Source organism: Rhinatrema bivittatum, chromosome 4 (assembly GCF_901001135.1).
Source record: "Rhinatrema bivittatum chromosome 4, aRhiBiv1.1, whole genome shotgun sequence".
Classification (NCBI taxonomy): domain Eukaryota; kingdom Metazoa; phylum Chordata; class Amphibia; order Gymnophiona; family Rhinatrematidae; genus Rhinatrema; species Rhinatrema bivittatum.
In genome coordinates this window covers 42,502,614-42,524,235 of record NC_042618.1, presented here as the reverse complement: position 1 = coordinate 42,524,235, position 21,622 = coordinate 42,502,614, and the positions used below count along the sequence as shown (strand labels likewise).

The 21,622-nt window shown below is 40.8% G+C and overlaps 1 protein-coding gene across 4 annotated transcripts in view; it reads left to right on the top strand.

Moving 5' to 3' along the window:
- PPP1R13B (protein phosphatase 1 regulatory subunit 13B) overlaps positions 1-21,622 on the top strand; it is a 200,771-nt gene that overhangs the window by 123,481 nt on the left and 55,668 nt on the right. For 3 of the 4 annotated variants that reach the window (XM_029598045.1, XM_029598044.1, XM_029598043.1), the window contains exons 5-6: positions 13,172-13,273; positions 16,112-16,286. In XM_029598045.1, coding sequence (XP_029453905.1) covers positions 13,172-13,273; positions 16,112-16,286 — 277 coding nt within the window. Of the gene's footprint in view, positions 1-7,699; positions 7,882-13,171; positions 13,274-16,111; positions 16,287-21,622 lie in introns of those variants that run through there. The other variant, XM_029598046.1, reaches the window with a different exon arrangement.

Here is a 21,622-nt window from a genome sequence, read left to right as displayed (position 1 = left end):
GACGGCAGAAGCCAGAAGGAAGCTTGGGTGTAAAGGAAGAGGAATAGCCAGCAGTAAAAATGGGGGTGATATTATTTCAGTATAAGTCTCTGGTGAGATCCTATTTGGACAGTTGTGTACAATTCTAGAGACTGTACCTTCTAAGGACTTAAACCAGATGAAGTCTGCCCAGAGAGCAGCTCCTAAAATTGTCAGTGGTCTTCTTTGTAAAGCATATAGGGACAGACTTAAAGGTCTAAACATATGTATCCTGTAGAAAGGAGGAAGATGTGATAGACTATTTTAATACCTCCAAGGATTAAATGTACAAGAGGCAGGTCTTTTCCTTAGACAAATGGCTGTAGAACATGGGTTATATGATAAGTGAAAGGGGGTAAAAATCAAGAATAAGGAAATATTTCTTTGCAGAGGGGGGCGGTAGACACATGGAAATGCCTTACAGTGGAGCATGAGGCAAAAACAGAGGATCTCTGAGGGAGAGGAAAGGATTTTAAAGCTGATTGGGAGGTGTGGATGGGCAGATTGGATGGACCATATGATCTTTATCTGCTGTCATGTTCTGTGTTTCTATATGTTTATTTTATGGGAGTGGGTGGGGAGCACAGAGTTGAGGAGCTGGATGGCATAATTGGAATGTGTGTAGAAATTGACAGATGTCAACTTTTATGGCTAATTGATTCAGGGATATATGTTGGCATTAATCCCATGGGATTGTCTGTTCTTACTATAAATATTTTTATACAGAGCGGTTAAAGTATAGTAAAATCTTGAGATATTTATATATAAACTTAATAGTGGAATGAACTGTACACTACTGAGGTGCACCTCGTCCTTGTAGAACTGTAAGAATTCCTGTACGTCACTCTCTCTATATAAAAATGTAAACTCTTCTTGCCACTTTGTATCAGATGAACTTCTGGAATCTGGAGGACTACCCATTTATTTTACTTTATTCCAAGTTCAGGAATATATATTTAGTTTGAATGTTCCTGAGTGATTTCCCTCCCCCTGTCCCCAAAGTATTTCGATTTACGAGGCACCAGAGGAGGGGGGCCAAATCTAGAAGAAAATATATTACCCGACTCCCCCCCACTGAAAAGGGAAAAGAGCGCAACAGTGCAGGTTCACAAACCTGGTGGGGAGAGAGAGATCCCCTTCAAACTACCCCTGTACCATGCCAGGGAGACTTCTCAGGAATTTTCTGCACAGTTCAAATTTTTATAAAAAAATAAAATATTGTTTACTTTATGAAGTTTAAGAGGAGAGAAGGACAAAACCCCCCAAGAAACAGAAACTGCACGAGGACAGTAGTAATGCAAGTAAAATATGCACAGTAAATGAGTAACAGTTTCAACAATCGGATAATTGCTAACCTGTTACCAGTAATCTATCATTTAAAACAGCCACAGTTCCTGGAGACTGGAAAGTGGCCGATGAAATGCCTATTTTTTTTAAAAAGGGGTTCTAGGGGTGATCCAGAAAACCAGAGACTGGCTATCCTGATGTCTGATGGGCAAAATGGTAGAAAACCATTCTTAACAACAAAATTACTGGCCATGCAGTTAGAAACGGCTTAATGGATAAGAGTCAATATGGTTTTAGCAGGGGGAAGACTTGTTTTACCAATCTTTTAAAATGTTTTTAAGGTCTAAATAAACATGTAGATAAAGGTGAGCCAGTTGATATAATGTATTTGAATTTTCAGAAGGCATCTAACAAAGTCCCCCATGAAAGATTCCTCAGGAAATTACAAAGACCAGTGATAGGAGGCAGTAATCTGTTGTGGACTGGTAACAAGATAAAAGGCCAGAAACAGAGGGGAGGACTAAATAGTTTTCTAAACAGAGAAAGGTTGTTAGAGTACTACAGAGATCGGTTCTGGGACCTGTGTGTTTAACATATTCATAAATGATATGGAAAAAGGGAGTGAGGTGATCAGATTTGCAGATGACACACAATCATTTAAATTTGTTAAAATGGCCAAGGATTGTGAGACTAAGAAGACTGGGCAACAGAATGGCAGATTAATGTGGAAAAGTGCAAAGTGATTTGCATGGGGAAAAATAATCCCAATTTACAGGTACATGATGCTGGGTTGTGTATTGGGAGTCCATTTCCTTGTGGACAAGACATTGAAATCCTTGGCTTAGAGCGCAGCAGCAGTCAAAAAAGCAAATAGAATATTAGGAATGATCTGAAAAGGAATGGAGAATAAAATGGAAAATATATTGCCTCTGTGTTGTGCCATGTTGCGACTGCATACTTGAGTATTGTGTGCAGTTCTGCTCATCCCGTCTCAAGAAGGACATAACAGAACAAGAAAAAGGCGCAGAGGAGGGCAACAAAATGATAAAGAGGATGGAACATCTCTCTTATGATGAGAGGCTACACAGGCTTGGGTCTTCAGTTTGGAAAAGAGACGGCAGAGAGCGGACATGGTAGAAGTTTATAAAATCATGAGTCGGGTGGAATGGGTAAATAAAGGGCAGTTATTTACCCTTTCAAATAATACTGAAACAAGAGGATATACTATGAAACCAACAACCAGCAGACTGAAAACAAATTGTAGAGAGTGCATGGAGTGAAAAAGTACAATCAAGCCATGGAATGTGTTGCCAGAGGATGTGAACAAGGCAACTAGCATAGTGGGGTTTAAAAAAGGTTTGGACAAGTTCTTGGAGGAGAAGTCCATAACACATTCTTAGCCCAGTACACTAAAGAAAGCTGTTGCAATCCCTGGGAGTGAGTTTTACTAATTCGTGGGATTTGCCAGGTACTTTTGCAACCTGGACTGGCCACTGTCAGAGACAGGATGCTGGGCTCGATGGACCTTGGTCTGACTCAGCATGGCAAATATTATATTCTTCTTAAATGGCTTGATTAAACAGTGTACTCTATCACACCAGATATAGCAGAATCAGTAGATACACAGGAAAGATGTTTATCCCCTGTTCAACCCACAGTTTTTTTTTTAAAGGGCATGGACAAGGGAGGGGAAAAAAACTGCAGTCCTTTAGAGTTCTCTTATAAGACTAAACAAGTACCTTGGTTTTAAAAAAAAAGTCCTGGTGCTAGAGTAATTTCCCTGATTTAGTGTGCTCACTATCAGGCCGATACAGTAAAACCCAAGGAGAGCCGGCGTTCTAAGGCGAGTGCCCGCTCTCCCAACACGCGCCCAGGCCACTTTCCTGGGCGCGCGATCAAGTATTTAAATGAGGGCCCGCGGTAAAAGGAGGTGGCGGCTGTCAGTGGGTTTGACAGCCGACACTCAATTTTACCGGCGTCTGTTCTCAAACCCGCTGACAGCCACGGGTTCGGAAAACGGATGCCGGCTAAATTGAGCATCTGTCTTCCGATCTGCGGGCCGCGGACCGATTTTTAATTATTTTTTTTTAATTTTTAATTATTTTTTTACTTTTAGGGCCTCCGACTTAATAATGCTATGATATTAAGTCAGAGGGTGTACAGACAAGCAGTTTTTAATGCTTTTCTGTACACTTTCCTGGTGCCGGTAGAAATTAACGGCAGGCGTTAATTTCTGAAAGTAAAATGTGCGGCTTGGCTGCACATTTTACTTTCTGAATTGCGCGGGAATAACTAATAGGGCCATCAACATGCATTTGCATGTTGTGGGTGCTATTAGTTTCGGGGGGGTTGGCTGTGCGTTTTCGACGCGCTACTACCCCTTACTGTATAAGGGGTAAAAATAGCGCGTCGAAAACACGCAGTCAAACCGGGGCTAAAGGTGCGCTAGGCTGAGCACACCATACTGTATCGGCCTGTATGATGGAACAGCAAGAGCTCTGTGAAGATTGTGTACCCTAAACTTGAGAAGCAATCAATTCTAAAAACTCACTTCCTTCTCCCAGAGATTGAAATTGTTTGCAAAATGCTCACAGACCATGTGTTCTCCACTTAAGAAATGCCTGTCTTTAGTTAGTCAGTAATACTGCATTGACCAGTAGGAAAAAGATCTCAGAATGTAGTTTGTTGTGGTCTGTCCAAGGTCTCCCCTACCTTTTGCATCCACAACCACAATCTTGCTCCAGGTATAGTTCCAGAAGGGAAAATCTTCAGCAACTGGCGTCTCTGTTATGCTGTTCTGAGCTCTAAAACTTGCTGGAATCCTTGGATCACACAATCTGCTCCCAGGGATCAACAAGGAATGATTCTCCCTCGTTCTTGGTGACTGACAGCTCTGGCAATGCTCAAACAGCCAAACCAGCTCTGAAACAGTTTTTGGCACAAACTCCCTGTAACTGTTGCAGTTCCACAGGTTTACGCAGAAGAAACGAGAAGGAACAATCTTATTGGTTCACAAAGTCAGCCGAACTCAGGTAAAAAACCCCAAAAACTACTGAGCAAGACTGCATTATTTTGTCTCTAGAAATGAATCCTATGTCTGCCAGTTTTTTTCCTTTGAACTGATCCAACCAGCCAGTGCAGAAAAATCCCCCAAAACTTGCCAGCTGTCATTGTCTGTACTTGATGGCACAGTGCGAGGTCAGGCTCCTCTCATTTCTTAGGCACATGTTCCTTTCTTTTCACTCCAGAAGGTCACTCCGGGCGAGGATCTTGTATGCACAGGGAAAGGTTAAAGTCTGGGTAGAGATCAAGTGCATTTAAGAATTTATACCCCTTCACACCTCCATAACTTTCCAGCTTACAGGGATGATTATTTTATGGTGGTGGTGGGATCTTTTCTTTCTTTCTCAGGCTTCCATGCTGTTTAAGGGCTAGAGTGGAAGAGTTTTCCTACATTGAATCCCTCAGTGCCACTCTTTGGCCTCCTGTAGTAAAAACCTATTGCATTGTTTACTCTCTAGTGTTTCTAAGACTTACCAAAAAAAAAAAAAAGACATTCAGCATCCCACTAAAAATGCCAATTGGCAATGGTCAGTCAGAGGGCCCCTCCCCCACTCCTTGGCTCCACTTTTCCCTATCTGCAAAGCAAATACTATTAGACTTAAGACTACAAAGAAACAAACCCCAAAACACAATGTCCATTATCTACTAATCCTGGAAATCCTGAGCTGGGACTTTAATCCAGGCAATGGGATTACAAACTTGGGGCACTGCCACACTCCCTTTCCCCAAGGATTCCAACCTCCCTGTGCCAGCTAGAGAAGGCAGCTTCCAGTTACCAGGTGCACTTAACTTAATTTACATTTAGTTTCAACCAAACCAGAGAGGACTGTAATCCCAAATTAAAAATAACCAGCTCTGTCTAGACGCAACCAGATTCCACAAAACAGCTGGCGCTGCAGCTGATCCTAGTGCTTGTATTCCAACAAGAGCAATCTTTATCGGTTCTATATGCTGATAGGCGGAGATACCAATATAAAAAACGTATTATATACTAAAACCTAGATCTGTACTGTAGTCTAAGCCTATGCCATAAACCCCTTAATTCTTATGTGCCAGCAGGGCGATAAAACAGACCCGATGCCACACAAGGAAAAGTAAAAGAAGAAATAAAAACCAAAACTTTCCACAAAAAGTTATTTAATGAGCCAGGGAGAGAAAAATGGTCCAGAGGAAAAGCCAAAGCCAGTCCACTACAAGAGCACAAAATAAAATAAATCTGCAAGTTATAGCCACTCAGTCAAAAAACCCATAAATCCTGAGTACCCTTGGCAACAGGTGTTTCATCTGCCATGAAGAAAGGAAAAAACAAAAACAGAAAAAAAAGAATCTGAGGGAGGAAAACTGCCACAAAGCCAAAACGTTCTGGGGAGAAAAAATAATTTTCTACCCACGTGGGTTTTGCACCAAGTTGTGGAAAAACCCCTTTCGATGTCCTAGAGGCCCTATAGTTGGCTTTGTATATTTTTACCAATCTCTATTCAAATGCAAAAGAGTAAAATTTTTCATAACTAGTAACCAGCAAACGGCAAAAGATAACTTCCTCAATTTGGGGTGGATTTTAAAACACGTGCGTACGTGGATGCCGCTATTTTATAACATGCGCGCGTCGGTACATGCATGTTATAAAATAGGATTCCTGCACGTAAATGCACACCGGATTTTAATATCCGTGCGCATATGTGCAGGCCAGTGGTCTTCTCCATGTGCAAGAGGTGTTGATTTTTTAAATTACACACGGCGATGCGAGTAGGGCTCCCTCACTTCCCTACCCCAACCCTATCGCTTTTCCCTCTTCCCCTCTCCTTCCTGACCCCTATTCTAACTCTGCCTATCCCCAATTTTTTTATTTTTATACTTGCTGCTCCTCTGGAGCAGAAGTAAACTCCGTGCGCTGGCCGGCTACCGGCGCGCGCTTCCCTGGGACAGCATCTAATGGCGCTGTCCTGGCTCCCCCCTTTTCAATTGCCCGGCACTTCTGCGCATACCGGGGGTTATATGCATAGCCAGGCTCTTTTGAAAATGCACTCGGCGCGCGCAGGACCCAGCCACATGCATAAACCCCGGTTTTATCGCAAGCAGGGCTTTTAAAATTCGACTGTTTATTAGCTTATCAGATCTGATAAACAGGTTACAGTCAGAGACCAAAACCAGAAAGCTCTGATTATCACAGATGAAATTAACACTTTAAATATGATCCAGATACCTTGATGATAAGCTCTTAACAAATCAGCTTCCAGTTAGTTCAGCATTCATTAAATTCCTGTAAATTATACTAAATTCTTGTAACTAATACCTAAACATAAGCTTACGTGTTGCCTACGTGCTCTAATGGTTAACTTTAAGAAGTATTGCTATGCATGGCGATATTTTAACTTCTATGGAATTTTTATTTAACTTAGCATGCAGTAGCTTTACATCATCTTTGAATCTTTAGCCTTTAGCTGTTATTTCCATCTTGCCCTAAACAAGTAAATAAGGAAGTTTCTTTTTCTGACTGCGTATCCAGGGCCCTGTCAGCCACGGTGCATCAACAGAGGTGGGATTCTAACCAGAGAAGCCCTCTAGATTACTGGTGTACGTTTGCTTGCCTTTAGCCTACTTTTTTCCCATGTCCAGCCTTAAGCAGCTTCTACTGTATTGCCTAGCTTAAACAGCGCAGCCTCGAACCTTCTGACAAGGAGTTCCTGAAACTTACCACAACAAATACTGTGGCAGTTGGCTTTCAGGAGGAAAGAGAGGATGAGCGCACCACCTCCATGATTTTCCTGTATAGACAGGTATCTCGAATATGGTGTTAGAGCACTGCAGTATAGCCTTGGTCATGTGTCTCAGTGTGCTGGCTGTAAGAAACTAAATGCAGTAAGGATGTGCTTGTTTAGCTATCCAGTGGCCCATTCCCAGGGAGTTTATTTTAAAATAGAAACAAATCAAACTCCTCACCCCTTAAACAAGATAATGGCTCTGTAGGCCAACTGAGCAGAAAGTAAAGTACTTTATTCATTTGTCTTTTAAAGCCTATTGCAGGTTTAAGCGTGATAAACTACATGTTCTCAAATCACACAGCCAGGTCATACATGGAAGGTTCAAGAAGCAGCAACAGGAACAACAGATTGACAACCTCATTAAGGGCAGAGATACTCCTTTAGTTGCTTTTGACATCCTCTGCATTCTTTCTCCACTAGGCATTTCTGAAGGAGGATTAAATGCTGACAAACTACTTTCAAGTCTTACTGCCCTTCATTTTCTGCTTGCTGTCTTCTCCTGAATATTGATGAATATAGACAGGGACAGTTGTAAGAAGAGCATCAGACCACAAGTGATGTTCTATACTTCCTGGTGATGGAGTTCGTCGAGATGAAGGAAAAAAAAAATCCAACCTTTATTTTGTGTGTACTTTGAAATTTAAAACGGCATTACTTACTTTTACCAGGATATCCGTAGAAGGCTGTGGTTGAATTCTTTTCTCAGTTGCACACAATGTGGATGAAAAGAAAACAGCAAGTCAAGTTGCAGGTTTAAATGTTCTGCCTTATTTTGCTTTGCTACTTTAATAGTGAGCTTAAGCTATTATATTATGTAATACTTTTTAAGTAAAATAAGAACTTGTACCAAGTTAAAATCATGCTGTGCTTATGTGTGTATTGTATGAGTATGCCTGAAAATGTGCTTATGTTTCATGTATTTTGAACATATTAGACGAGCAGGCTGTAAAAGATAATAGTAATTTATCTTAGTAAGGAAGAAGTATTCCTTTAGAGGCAGGCACCGAGGCATGAAATAGATGCCAAATTGTATTCTGGCCATCTCTAAAGTCAGCAGGTTAGAAATGGTCTCATGCAAATATGTAGCTGCAAGATGCAGAACATGCTCTCGCTTTCTGACTGACTTGTTGACAGTCTGGTGCTGCTGATATGTTCCAGCCTTCTGCCAAACCTTACGGAAAGAACAAGTTATCTTCTTGCATGCCAAACCCTGAGTTAGGGAGAAAATAATTTATTGAAAGTTATTTTCTTTTTAATTTAGAGCTCTGATTTAAACAATCCCTGTTGCTTTTTTTTTCTTAAAATAGGCAGGAAAGTTACTACTCATTATTTGTTTATTGGGAACTGAGGGATATAGGCAATCTTCAGTATTTTTTTTTTTGTCCTTAAGTACATCAAATATAAATTAGGATTATTGGATGAACAGAAAGAAAAGATGACACTTTTTTTCAAATCAAATATTAGAACAAAAGAAAGTTTTAAACTAAATGTCAACTTGTAGCAGATAGCTTGTGGTAGTCTGGTATTTTTTTAGTTTATTAAAATGTCTTATGAAAGCAGACATTCTGCTAAAGTAAATTTTGGCCATTTGTAATAGTTGACCTCTCATATATGTTTGGCTGGTAGTCTTAATCCAGTTTGCAGGAGTAAAGGAGGAAAGAATTGGAGCCACATTCTACAGGGCCTCGTTAAACCATTCCTTCCTTCTGCTCATGAGCAAGTCCAGTCCAGTGATGCTAATGATGGGAGGCCTCCTCTGATATGCTGTGATATTATAATTAGGGATGTGCAGACCAAAAGTTTATGTTCATAAGTCCATAAGTCGAAAGGGGGGGTCAATTTCGGTCAATATGGACATATGGAGAATTCCATAAGTTGAGTCTATGTCCATACGTACACCGATTCCCTAAATAAAAATTTAAACCCCTCACCCTCCTTAATCCCCCCCCAAGACTTACCAAAACTCCCTGGTGGTCGAGCGAGGAGTCAGGACGCCATTTCTGTATTCCTTTGCGAGGAGCACGTGACGGCGTCACGTCGGAGTGACGCGGACGTCACGTGATTCCCTGCGCGTTCGCTCCGGGACCCTCGTTGGATCCAAAAGGAACTTTTGGCCAGCTTGGGGGGGTCTGACCCCCCCAAGCTGGCCAACAGAAGGCTGGAACATATCAGCAGCACCAGACTGTCAACAAGTCAGTCAGAAAGCGAGAGCATGTTCTGCATCTTGCAGCTACATATTTGCATGAGACCATTTCTAACCTGCTGACATTTCTAACCTGCTGACCCCCCCCAAGCTGGCCAAAAGTTCCTTTTGGATCCAACGAGGGTCCCGGAGGGAACGCGTGGGGAATCACGTGACGTCGGCGTCACTCCGTGACGCCGACGTCACGTGCTCCTCGCAAAGGAATACAGAAATGGCGTCCTGACTCGCTCGACCACCAGGGAGTTTTGGTAAGTCTTGGGGGGGGATTAAGGAGGGTGAGGGGTTTAAATTTTTATTTAGGATCAACAATCGCGATTTCCAACGTATTCAACATAGCTATGTTGAATAAGTTGGAAATCCGATCGTTTTCGCCTCATCACTTTTTTAAGTTAAAAAAAAAAAAAGTTGCGTTTTACCTATAAGTTCAAAACGAATGCACACCCCTAATTATAATCTCTTTACTGAAGGCTATAAAGGTGAACAGATTTGATGTCCTTACTTCCCTACTCAGTTGTTTCTTCTGTGACTTTGTTCACAGTTTGTCCCTGAATCCAGGAGTCTGTCTTTCAGTACTGTATTGTTCCTTAGTAATAGTTGGGGTAAGAGCAATGCTTCTTGATTACACAACTAGAACTGATCTGCTAGTAATTTTCTTGGTGTCCTTACTTTGAAAATATGTTTCTTTTTTTTGTATATATTTGTTTAGAGGTCTGCAAATGGAGTAGTTGGCATTTTGGTCTTTCCCTTTTCTTGGTTAAAATAATTTAGTATATTACTTTGCAGTGAAATCCTGTCTTCTTTTCTGTCATTAAGGTTTATAGTTTTACAAAAAGGTTATGTATTATCACCATCCTGTGTTTCCTGCAGCAGATTTTAAGAATCTGCGATAATTATATGGCAGATTTGCATAACTTTACAAGAAGGTTCACATATTTCACTATGCAAAAAGTCTTTTTTTTTTTAAATTGACAACCTTTCTCATGGTTTCTAAACAATATCTGAACAAACACAAAAATTACTATGTACGAAAATCAAATGTCAGTTTTCTTTGGAGTGAAACACAGTAAGGGGACCCATCCTTTTTACGTATTTTTTGAGACAGTCCTAGTCTTTCTATGTATATGAGCTTATGTATGCTGAAGCTGCACTCGGCAACAGCAGAGTCTGTCATACTGTTAGTTGAAATTGAATGCACAGAAATAAAAAGTTAACAAAATGAGGATAACTTTCAAAACTACTCGCGTGTGTCCATGTATGTGTGTATATGGAGTTGTGAATTTACTACTGTATTTTATAATCTTCACACACATTATAAGAGTACATATGCGCATATATGTAAAAACCGTGAAAAGTAGGCAACTTATCCGGATAAGTCTGAAGAGCGCTACTTGTCCATTTTAAGTATCACTTTTCCAATTTATCCAGGAATAGAAGAAAACCAAATAAGTCTAAAACAAAAGCAGTGTTTATCCAGTAAGTTCAAATTTATCTAAGTAGCAGCAAAGGCGCTACTTAGCTGGATAAGTCAGACTGTAGCCAGATAAACGTGTGGAAATAGTGTACCCGTGTATTTGTACTTCGAATTTTAAAGGGATACTCAAATAGATTTTACTTAGGTTACTTGGACGCATTTACCCCCCTCCCTCCCATAAGTCAGGATTTTATAACGTGTGCTGCAATGAAATAACCAGTTTTATCAATTAGTCTTCCAGTTCACCCAGTCCATCTGCAGCTCGTGAAGACCCTCCTGGCTTTTCAGCCTGAAGTCCCTCACCCATTTCACCCAGATCCCTCACCCAGTATTTTTTTTTCACTCTTTTTTCACTTTAGAGATGTTTAGAATCACTTACACCAGATATTGAACAGGAATTAATATATGCAAATAAAAGACTTCCATGTATTAATTTGGCAGGTTGTAAAATAGCAACTTGTGTGTAACCGTTGGCCCCTTCCCAGAATGCCCCGGCCTGCTCTTTTTTTTTTTTTTTTCATGCTCAAGTTTACTTGCACTCCCAGATATGTGCTAATATTGCGTTTTTTAAAGTTGCGTATACTCATACAGGCTATTTTATATGCACATATAAATATATGTATATCTTTTGAAAATTCACCTAAATATGTATATCAAGTGATACCTTTTCATTGGACAAAAAACCCTTTCTTGGCTAGCTTTTGAGAGCTAAAACTCTCCTCCAGGTCAGAATTCAAACGAGCAAAAGATATTACCTGAAAATATAAAGTAGTGTGGCTTCCATAAGTGAACCATATAAAAGGCATTTAATGCCATCTCTGCCAGCTGTGGGGCCGAGCAGCTGCAGATTTCCAAAACATATCCAGATTTTTGTCAAACGTGTATGGTTGGTCACATACGTGCGCAAATCTTTTGTGTTCATTTGGTTTGAAGTCTGCCTTTCAGGCACTTTAAAATGGATTACATTAAGGTGCTGTAGGTATTTCCCTGTCCCTAGAGGCAATAGAGAGTGAAGTGACATCCCAAGGGTTGCAAGGAGCATTGCAGGGAGTGGCAGTGGGATTTCAACCCTGGCTTTCCTGGCTCTCAGCCTGCTGCTTTAACCACTAGGCTACTCCTCCCAAAAGGGATATTACTTCATCCAGGAATTATATCAGTCATCTTTGGTTTGACTTTAGAGGTCTTTGAGGGATAAAACATTCTGACTGACTGCTTTGTCCACAACAGCCTCTTGCCCCTCCCCTCCTTTAGGACAGATGGGGAGGGGGAACATCAGGAGGGAAGGATCTGTATTAGGCAGCCGAGTGGCTCTTCTCAACTGTGTCTCAGCCTCATCCACTCCCCTTCATTCTTAGTAGGCTTCTTGGCCAGAGGAGGGGCGAGAGCAGAGAAGGTGGGTTGAATCAGCTATGCAGACATAATGTAACTTCTTTCAGACAATTGAATTATATTGTTCATTATGCAGCAATGGGCTAATTATGCAATTTCTCCTGCAGCCCTAGAATTGCTGAATCCTGAGGATATCACTTATTACCATGGTGAATATAGGACATTAGCTTCATGATTGTCTGTGCTGTATACCCTTGGAATACTGCAACTTTGTTGACTGAGCAAAGTTGAAATGCTGCTTTACTGCATGAGTGCTCACCATTTCCTAGAACCTATTTGGATGTTTTTGCAGTACATTGTACTTGACATTATTTATGTGTGCTACAATAAAGTTAATTGTTTTTTCAGGGGGGGGGACACACAGAAGAGGACTGGTCTTTTGGTGGGCTCTGCACACCTACCTCCCAAGACAAGCCCAGGTCATCCTTGATGTCACTTGTTGGCTGTCAAAGACTGCCACAGTGGTAGCTGCTCTCTTTTTCCCCTTGTCCCCCTCCCTGGGTTGGATTCCCCGTTTCTGCTGTGCACGTAGGCCTTATCTGATTCTGATGAATGAGAGACCTGACCCTGCAACCCCTGCACCTCAGGGCACATTACTATTGACTGAGCCAAAGCAGCACCAGCCAAAGGATTCATTTTTTTATTGTATTAAGCACATAGCATTTCAAGATCCAGCTTCTGTGAACCATTTTTTGTCTGTCTGAAAAACTATAATATATTCTATAAAAAATGGCATCTGCATCTTGTTTACTCACCTCTCTTCCTCTTTAAATGGCATAGCCTGACAGATTCCTTTGTTATACTGACTGTACAGGTTCAAACATATCTCTGACCTCTCATAGGAGGTTTAGGTCAAGAAAAGGAAATGCTGACTGCAGTTTCTTTGTTACTGTTGCTCCAGTAGCTTTGATATGGTAGTGCCTCTCTTAAATTCAAACTGTACATAAGCTTTAAATTAGCATTTTGTTCTTTTTTTAGGTTGGGAATCCACGTGTTGAACTTACACTTTCTGAGCTCCAGGACATGGCTGCAAGACAACAGCAGCAGATAGAAAATCAACAGCAAATGCTGGTTGCCAAGGTAAAATGGCCAGTAACAGAAAATTACTACTATTGCTGCTGCTACTACTACTAAATATTTCTATAGGGCTATAAGGTGTATAACGCTCTTTACAGATACTTAGGAAAGAATCCCAGCTCAGTGGCAGTCTAGTTGATAGATGGACATGAGTAGCAACCATAGCTTCTGAATTGTAATTAGGATGTTAGTCCAGCATTTTTTTTTCTCTCTCGCGCTTTCTTCTTTCACCCATTAGTAGATGGCTAAGTTGCAGTGGAATCGGAAATAAATCTGTGATGGAACTTTCATTAGAGGGAAAATAGAGCAAAAAAAACTGCAGTTAGGGAAGAGGACTACCTTTATTGCCATTTCAGTTGAAACCATCCCCACAGTACCAGCACAGAAAGAAGGCATCCTTGGTCCTGTGGAGCCCACTAGCCGACCATGGCACACATGAACTGTGACAGCCATAGAATTTGTAGCTCGGCAGAGCTCTCGCAAATCCCATTTTGCTAAAATGAAGAGCATGGTGAATGTGAATTTGATGAGACATACACAATATCTAAATTCTCCCTGAATGTTGTGTGCTATTGCATTAGAACATAAGAACATGCCATACTGGTTCAGACCAAGGGTCCATCAAGCCCAGCATCCCGTCTCCAACAGTGGCCAATCCAGGCCAAAAGAACCTGTCCAGTACCCAAAACCTAAGTCTGTTCCATGTTACCGTTGCTAGTAATAGCGGTGGTTATTATCTAAGTCAACTTAATTAATAGCAGGTAATGGACTTCTCCGAGAACTTATCCAGTCCTTTTTTAAACACAGCTATACTAACTGCACTAACCACATCTTCTGGCAACAAATTCCAGAGTTTAATTGTGCGTTGAGTGAAAAAGAACTTTCTCCGATTAGTTTTAAATGTGCCACATGCTAACTTCATGGAGTGCCCCCTAGTCTTTCTATTATCCGAAAGAGTAAATAACCGATTCACATCTACCCATTCTAGACCTCTCATGATTTTAAACACCTCTATCATATCCCCCCTCAGCTGTCTCTTCTCCAAGCTGAAAAGTCCTAACCTCTTTAGTCTTTCCTCATAGGGGAGCTGTTCCATTCCCTTTATCATTTTGGTCGCCCTTCTCTGTACCTTCTCCATCGCAATTATATCTTTTTTGAGATGCGGCGACCAGAATTGTACACAGTATTCAAGGTGCGGTCTCACCATGGAGCGATACAGAGGCATTGTGACATTTTCCGTTTTATTCACCATTCCCTTTCTAATAATTCCCAACATTCTGTTTGCTTTTTGAACTATAGCATGGGTTATTTTTCCCTATAAGCATCACCTTGCACTTATCCACATTAAATTTCATCTGCCATTTCGATGCCCAATTTTCCAGTCTCACGAGGTCCTCCTGTAATGTATCACAATCCGCTTGTGATTTAACTACTCTGAACAATTTTGTATCATCCGCAAATTTGATTACCTCAATTGTCTTATTTCTTTCCAGATCATTTATATATATATATATATATATATATATATTTTGAAAAGGTGTTCTCTGAAATAATTGCTTAAAAGTTACATATGAAACAAGATGGTAAAAAACAAAATGGGGCAGATCTTAAAACATACGCACGGTATAGATTTGTTCGCACAACCCAGCATGAACAAATCTACACCCGATTTTATAACGTGCGTGCTGCCACGCGCTTGTTATAAAATCAAGGGTCGGCGCATGCAGGGGGGTGCACCTTGCATGTGCCGAGCCCGAGGGGAGCCCCAATGGCTTTCCTCGTTCCCTTCAAGGCCGCTTCGAAATTGGAGCGGCCTTGAAGGGAACTTTTTTTTCCGCCCATCCCTAACTAAATCCCCCCCCCCCCTACCTTTGTCGAAAAAGTTACGCCTGTCCAAGGCAGGTGTAACTTGCACGCGCCGGCTAGGTGCCGGCGCGCCATTACCCAGCCCGGGAGCTGCTTCAGAGGCCTCGGCCACACCCCCGGGCCACCGACACGCCCCCCCCCCCAAGCAAAGCCCCGGGACTTTCGGGCGTCCCGGAGTTTTGCGCACGCCGGCGGCCTATGCAACATAGGCCGCCGGCGCATAGGGCTTTTAAAATTTACCCCAGTATATTTTAGAGGGGTAATAGTCATGAATAACATCAGTAAATTATCAAGTTGTACATGAATGTGTTTGTGTGTATGCATTACTGTGGTGCATTGAAGGCCATAGGAGTGGGTGGTCAATATTAAGAATATTAACTCTAGTCACAAAGATATTTCTGACTTCTTTTGTTAACTAGCTCTTCTTTTTTTTTTTTTTTTAAAGTAAATTAATGCTTATCTTGGGGATCTTTATCTGAGTATAGCTAAAATCCTCTGCTGCTCATTGTTTGTTTCCTTTGGGAAACTAAGTAATGGATGATTAAGAACCCTTCTGCAACAGCAGGAAGACTGTTCCTAGTGGCAGGAAACAAAGGCTAGAGGAAGTTTTGCAGATGTGTTGGACTGAGTGTACAAACTGGAATTATTTAAGGTAGCCACAGCATACAAAATATGCTTTTAGTTCTTGCAGCAAGTGTCAAAGCATTGTAAATGTGAATAAAGAAACAGTTTGTAAAATTCTCATAAAAGCTTGTACTCTAGCACTGTATGCCAACAGTGATTGATCTGAAATCACTTAAGAGAGAATTTTTTGCTGCTATTATCAGAGTTCTTCTCTCCTGCAGTCAGATTGGAAGCACTGACCAGACAGGAGCAGACTGCTTTGAAATCTAAATGTCTTTAATGCAAGGTTAAGGACTTTCAACATTGAATTAATCATTTTTGAAATAGTCCTCTCTCTTGCTTTTGGGACAGGAGCAACGTCTACGGTATTTGAAGCAGCAGGAAAGACGTCAACTGCAGTCGGTCTCAGAGAGCGAAAAGCTTCAGAAATTAAAAGAACGTGTGGAGACCCAGGAGTCCAAACTGAAGAAAATCCGTGCCATGAGAGGACAAGTAGACTACAGCAAAGTTATGAATGGCAATCTGTGTACGTAGCCTTCTATTTTTCTCTTCTCTTATAATCAAATCTCAGGATATTTTAAATGTACTGAAAAATTAGAGAAAAAAATCTCCATTGCCCAACTGCTGCATACAGCATTATAAATCAAATACAAGAAGTTGACTGCCTGTAATGCAGCATGTACAAACAGTCCAGTAACGCTTATCTTTTTTAGAAGAAAAGTACACATAGCAAGTACTGGAATGTCTAGTATCAAGCATGTTCTGTTAACATTTTCAGAATTATTTGAAGTTGATTGATTAGGAAACAGGCATATCAGTTGCATTAATGTATTTGGTTCAAGGTTTTCATTTTGTATTTGTTTATCGTTCACTGAGATCTCCAGATCAGAGACTCCTTAGGTTATATTGATTAAGGCACTCCAATTATGAGCCTACAATAATGTAACAGATGTTTATCCTGAACAGGTTTATCTCCTGTCCTCTGCCCCCCTAGTTTACATTGATTTTAATAGATCAGATTGAATGACTATAATGAGGCTGCTGGCTGTATAGGCCATACCCAATAGCTTCTTACTTATTTGTGTTCATCTGGGGCCTTTGGGACTGTCAAAGGAGATGGTGAGGAGGCTGCTAAGGGGGGGGGGAGGGGAGTACTTACATATTGAGAGAGATGTCCATAATTTTGATGGTGAGAGGGTTGTACCTGTTGCAGCAGGGTCAAGAAGACTCTGGGCCAGTGAGCAGGTGGCGCTATAAGAGGCTAAATCGAGAGTTAAATAGCATTGAAAACTATGAGGTAAAGAAGTTCAATGGATTTACATAGTTACAAATTGGCTACTAGAGGCCCTGCAAAGATGCTTTCCCCTTAACCTGTTCAGGCTTAGACTAGCTGTTTGCAAGCCAAATCCTTCTCATTCTTCCTCTGCAGAGGGAAAGGATCCAGAGTAAGCAAGTTGCCTCAATTTTAGGGCTGCATTGTTTGCTTGCCTGTCCAAAAAAAATGAACTTTGCAAACTTGGCATCAAGGAAACCTGTGTTTCCCTATAGCAGTGTGCTCCATTAAGGAAGCCAGCCAGTGGGTTACACCAAGGTTAAAGGGGAAGCATCAGACAGATGTGTCACATCAAGGAGGTCAGAGAGCAAAGAAAGTGGGAGGAACTGTTTGGGGATGGAAGCACACTCCCACAGGCTCTGGTAGTTTTCCTGGGGCAGGATTAACATAGGCAGCTGTTCCGTCACTTTCCCCCACCCTATCTTGAAGCAGGATGCTTGAACACAAATGCTGAGTGGGGTGGAATGAATAACATAAGAACATTAGAATTGTCATACTGGGTCAGACCAAGGGTCCATCAATCCTAGTATCCTTTTTTTCAGTAGTGGCCATCTAGGTCACAAGTACCTACCTAGCAGGATCTCAGATAGATCCTATGCTTCGAATGCCCAGGAATAAGTAGTGGCTTTTCTCAAGTCTGTCTGATTAATAACAGCTTATGGACGTCTCCTACAAAAACTTGTCCAAACCTTTTTATATACCAAGTTATGCTAGCTGCCTTTACCACATCCTCTGACAATGAATTCCAGAGCTTATTTGTGCATTGATTGAAAAAGAATTTTCTTTGATTTGTTTTAAATGTGCTGTTCACTAACTTCATGGAGTGTTCCTTAGTTTTTGTATTATTTGAAAGAGCAAGTAACTGATTCATATTTATCCATTCTATTCCACTTATGATTTTATAGACCTCTATCATATCCCTGCTCAGCTCTCTCTTCTCCAAGCTGAACAGCCCTAATCTCTTTAGCCTTTCCTCATAAGGGAGCTGTTCCATTTTGGTTGCCTTCCTCTGTACCTTTTCCAGTTCAGTTATATCTCTTTGGAGATGTGGCAACCAGACTTGCACACAGTACTCTAGGTGTGGTCTCACCATGGTATTATGACATTCTCTGTTTTATTCTTCCTTTCCTAATAATTCCTATCATTCTGTTTGCTATTTTGATGACTGTCACACACTAAACCGAAGATTTCCAAGTATTGTCTATGATGCTGCCCAGTTCCTTTTCCTGGGTTGTAACTCCTAATATGGAACCTAACATCATATATCTACAGTGTGCGTTACTTTTCCCTATGTGCATCACTTTGCACTTGTCCACATTAAATTTCATCTGCCATTTTGATGCCCATTGTCTCAGTCTTGCAAGATCTTCCTGCAATTTCTCACAATCCACTTGATTTCACTACTCAATTTTCTCTGCAAATTTGATCACCTTACTCAGTTGTCCCCTTTTCTAGATCATTTATAAATATATAAAAAAACACCAGTCCCAGTACAGATCCCTGAGGCACTCTACTATTTACCTCTCGCCACTGAGAAAACTGTTTCCTATCTTCTAACCAGTTTGTAATCCTTAAGAGAACATTGCCTCACATTCCATTACTTTTTATTTTTCTCATGAGTCTCTCATTGGTGACTTTGTCAAACGCCTTCTGAAAATCCAAGTACACTATATCCGCTAGACCATCACTATCTACGTTTTTTAACTCCTTCAAAAAAAATGTTGCAGGTTGATGAGGCAAGACTTCCTTTGTGTAAATCCATGTTGGCCGTTTCCCATTAAACTTTGTCTTCTGTAAGTTCTGTGATTTTAGAAGTTTCTACAATCTTTCCCGGCATCGAAGTCAGGCTCACCTATCTAAAGTTTCCTGGCTTATCCCTGGAGCCCTTTTTAAAGATCAGTGTCACATTGGCCACCCTCCAATCTTCAGGTATAATAGACTATTTTAATTATAGGTTACAAATTACTAGTAATTGAGCTGCAATTTCATTTTTGAGTTCTTTCTGATCATCATCCAGGTTCACTGTGATTTGTTTAAGCTCTTCTGAATCATCACCATTAAATACTGTTTCAAACACAGTTATCTCACCAACATCCTTTTTAGTGAACACCAAAGCAAAGAATTAATTTAGACTTTCTGTTATTCTAAATGCCCCTTTAACCCCTTGACCATCTAGCAGACCAACTCCCTCACAGGCTTCCTGCTGTGGTTATGGTTTAAAAATATCTTATGAGTTTTTGCCTGTACAGCCAATTTCTTTTTAAATTTTCTGTTTGCCTGCCTTATTAGTGTTTTACATCTAAATTACCATTGCTTATGCTTTTTCCTATTTTCTTCAGTTGGATCCTTTTTTACAGTATTTGAAAGATGTTCTTATAGCTAAAATACCCTTTTTCACGTCACCTTTTAACCATATTGGCAGCTGTTTGGCTTTTCTTCTGCATTTTCTAATGCATGGAATACTTCTGGTCTGGGCTTTCAAGATGGTATTTTTAAGCAATAGGCACACCTAATGTAAACTCTTTACCTTTATAACTGCACCTTTTAATTTTTTTCTATTTTCCTCATTTTATCAAAGTCTCCCTTTTGAAAGTTAAATGCCAGAGCAGTAGATTTACTTTGTTTTCCCTCCAATCATTAACTCAAATTCAATCACAGTATGATCACTGTTGCTGAGTGGCCCCACTACCATTACTTCTCGCACCAAATCCTGTGTTCCGTTAAAAATTAGGTCTCTTCGGTTTCTGGACCAGCTGCTTTGTGAAGCAGTCATTTATTTCATCTAGAAACTTTACCTCCATAGCATGTCCTGATATGAGATTTATCCAGTTTGTGTAGGGGGTAATTGAAATCTCCCATTATTACTGTGCTGCCAAATTTAGCTTCTCTAATTTCCATTAGCATTTCATTGTCCATCTGTTCATTTTGGGCAGGTGGATGGTAGTATACCCCACCGCTTTACTCTTCCCTATCTACATGTAATTTCCACCAATAAAGATTCTACTGTGCATTTAATCTCCTGCAGGATCTTTATCCTGTTGGATTCTATGCCATTTCTAACATAAAGTGCCACCTACCACCAAATTGATCAACCCTACCATTGCTATATAATTTATACCCTGATATAGCATTGTCCCATTAGTTATACTTCTTTTTACCAGGTCTCTGAGATGCCAATTAAATCTACCTCTTCATTCAGTGTTATATGTTCTAATTCTCTTATTTTAATTTTTAGACTTTTGGCATTAGCATACAGACATTTCATGGTATGTTTTTTATTTGTGTATACGACTTTCTTAGCAGTTGACAGGGATAGTTTGTAATCTTTTAACTCAATCTGTTCTACTTTTAGGAAAATGGGCCTTGTATGCTTTTATTGGAACCTCCTTATTGGGATGCTCTAACTCCGTTATTTTAATATCCTTAGAAGATAGTCACTCAGTGGTTCAGAAGTATCTATCTGCATTCCTCTATATTCTAGTTTAAAAGCTGCTCTTTCTCCTTTTTAAAGGTTAGTGCCAGCAGCTTGGTTCCACTCCAGTTGAAGTGAAGCCCATCCTTTCAGAATAGGCTCCCCCATCCCCAAAATGTTGCCCATTTTCTAACAAAACTAAAGCCCTCTTCCCTGCATCATCATCTCATCCACACATTGAAATTCTAGAGCTCTACCTGTCTCTGAAGTCATGGGTATGGAACAGGGAACATTTCAGAGAATGCTACCCTGGAGGTTCTGGATTTCAATTTTCTACCTAAAAGCCTAAATTTGTCTTCAAGAATCAACCTTCCACACCTTCCTGTGTAGTTGGTGCCCACATGTACCATGAAGCTAGTTTTCCCCAGCACTGTCTAAAGCACTAAATAGCGCATGAGGTTAGACACCTTCAGACCAGGCAGGCAAGTTGCCAAGCAGTCCTCATGTTCACCAGCTACCCAGCTATATACATTTCTAATGATTGAACCAACTATGACTGCCGACCTAACTCATCCTGGGCTCAAGCCCTTGGAGAAACATCCTTGGCACAAGAGGATAATTCATCATTCGGAGAGTATGTCCTAGCTACAACATCACTTCCTGCTACACCAAGTTGATTCTCTCTATCTAGATGATCTTGCTCCAAGGCAGCACAGGGGGCTGCCAGACTGGAGTTGGGACTTGGCTATTATGTCCCTGAAGGTCTCCTCTATATACCTCTCTGTCTGCCTCAGCTACTCCAGGTCTGCCACTCGAGCTTCCAGAGATCAGACTCATTCTACGAACCAGGAGTCCAGGGTTAGAGTCCTGCTGTCGCTCTTTGTGACCTTGGGCAAGTCACTTTACCCTCCATTGCCTCAGGTACAAACTTAGATTGAAAGCCCTCTGGGGATAGGGAAATACCTACAGTACCTGAATGTAATCCAATTTGAAGCACTGTAAAACATGTGAAAAGCAGAATATAAATCTAAATAAATAAAATTCTCTGAGATCCAGGAGCTCTTTGTGCTGGGCACACACATACAACCTTTAACCAACTGGTAGATAATCATATATG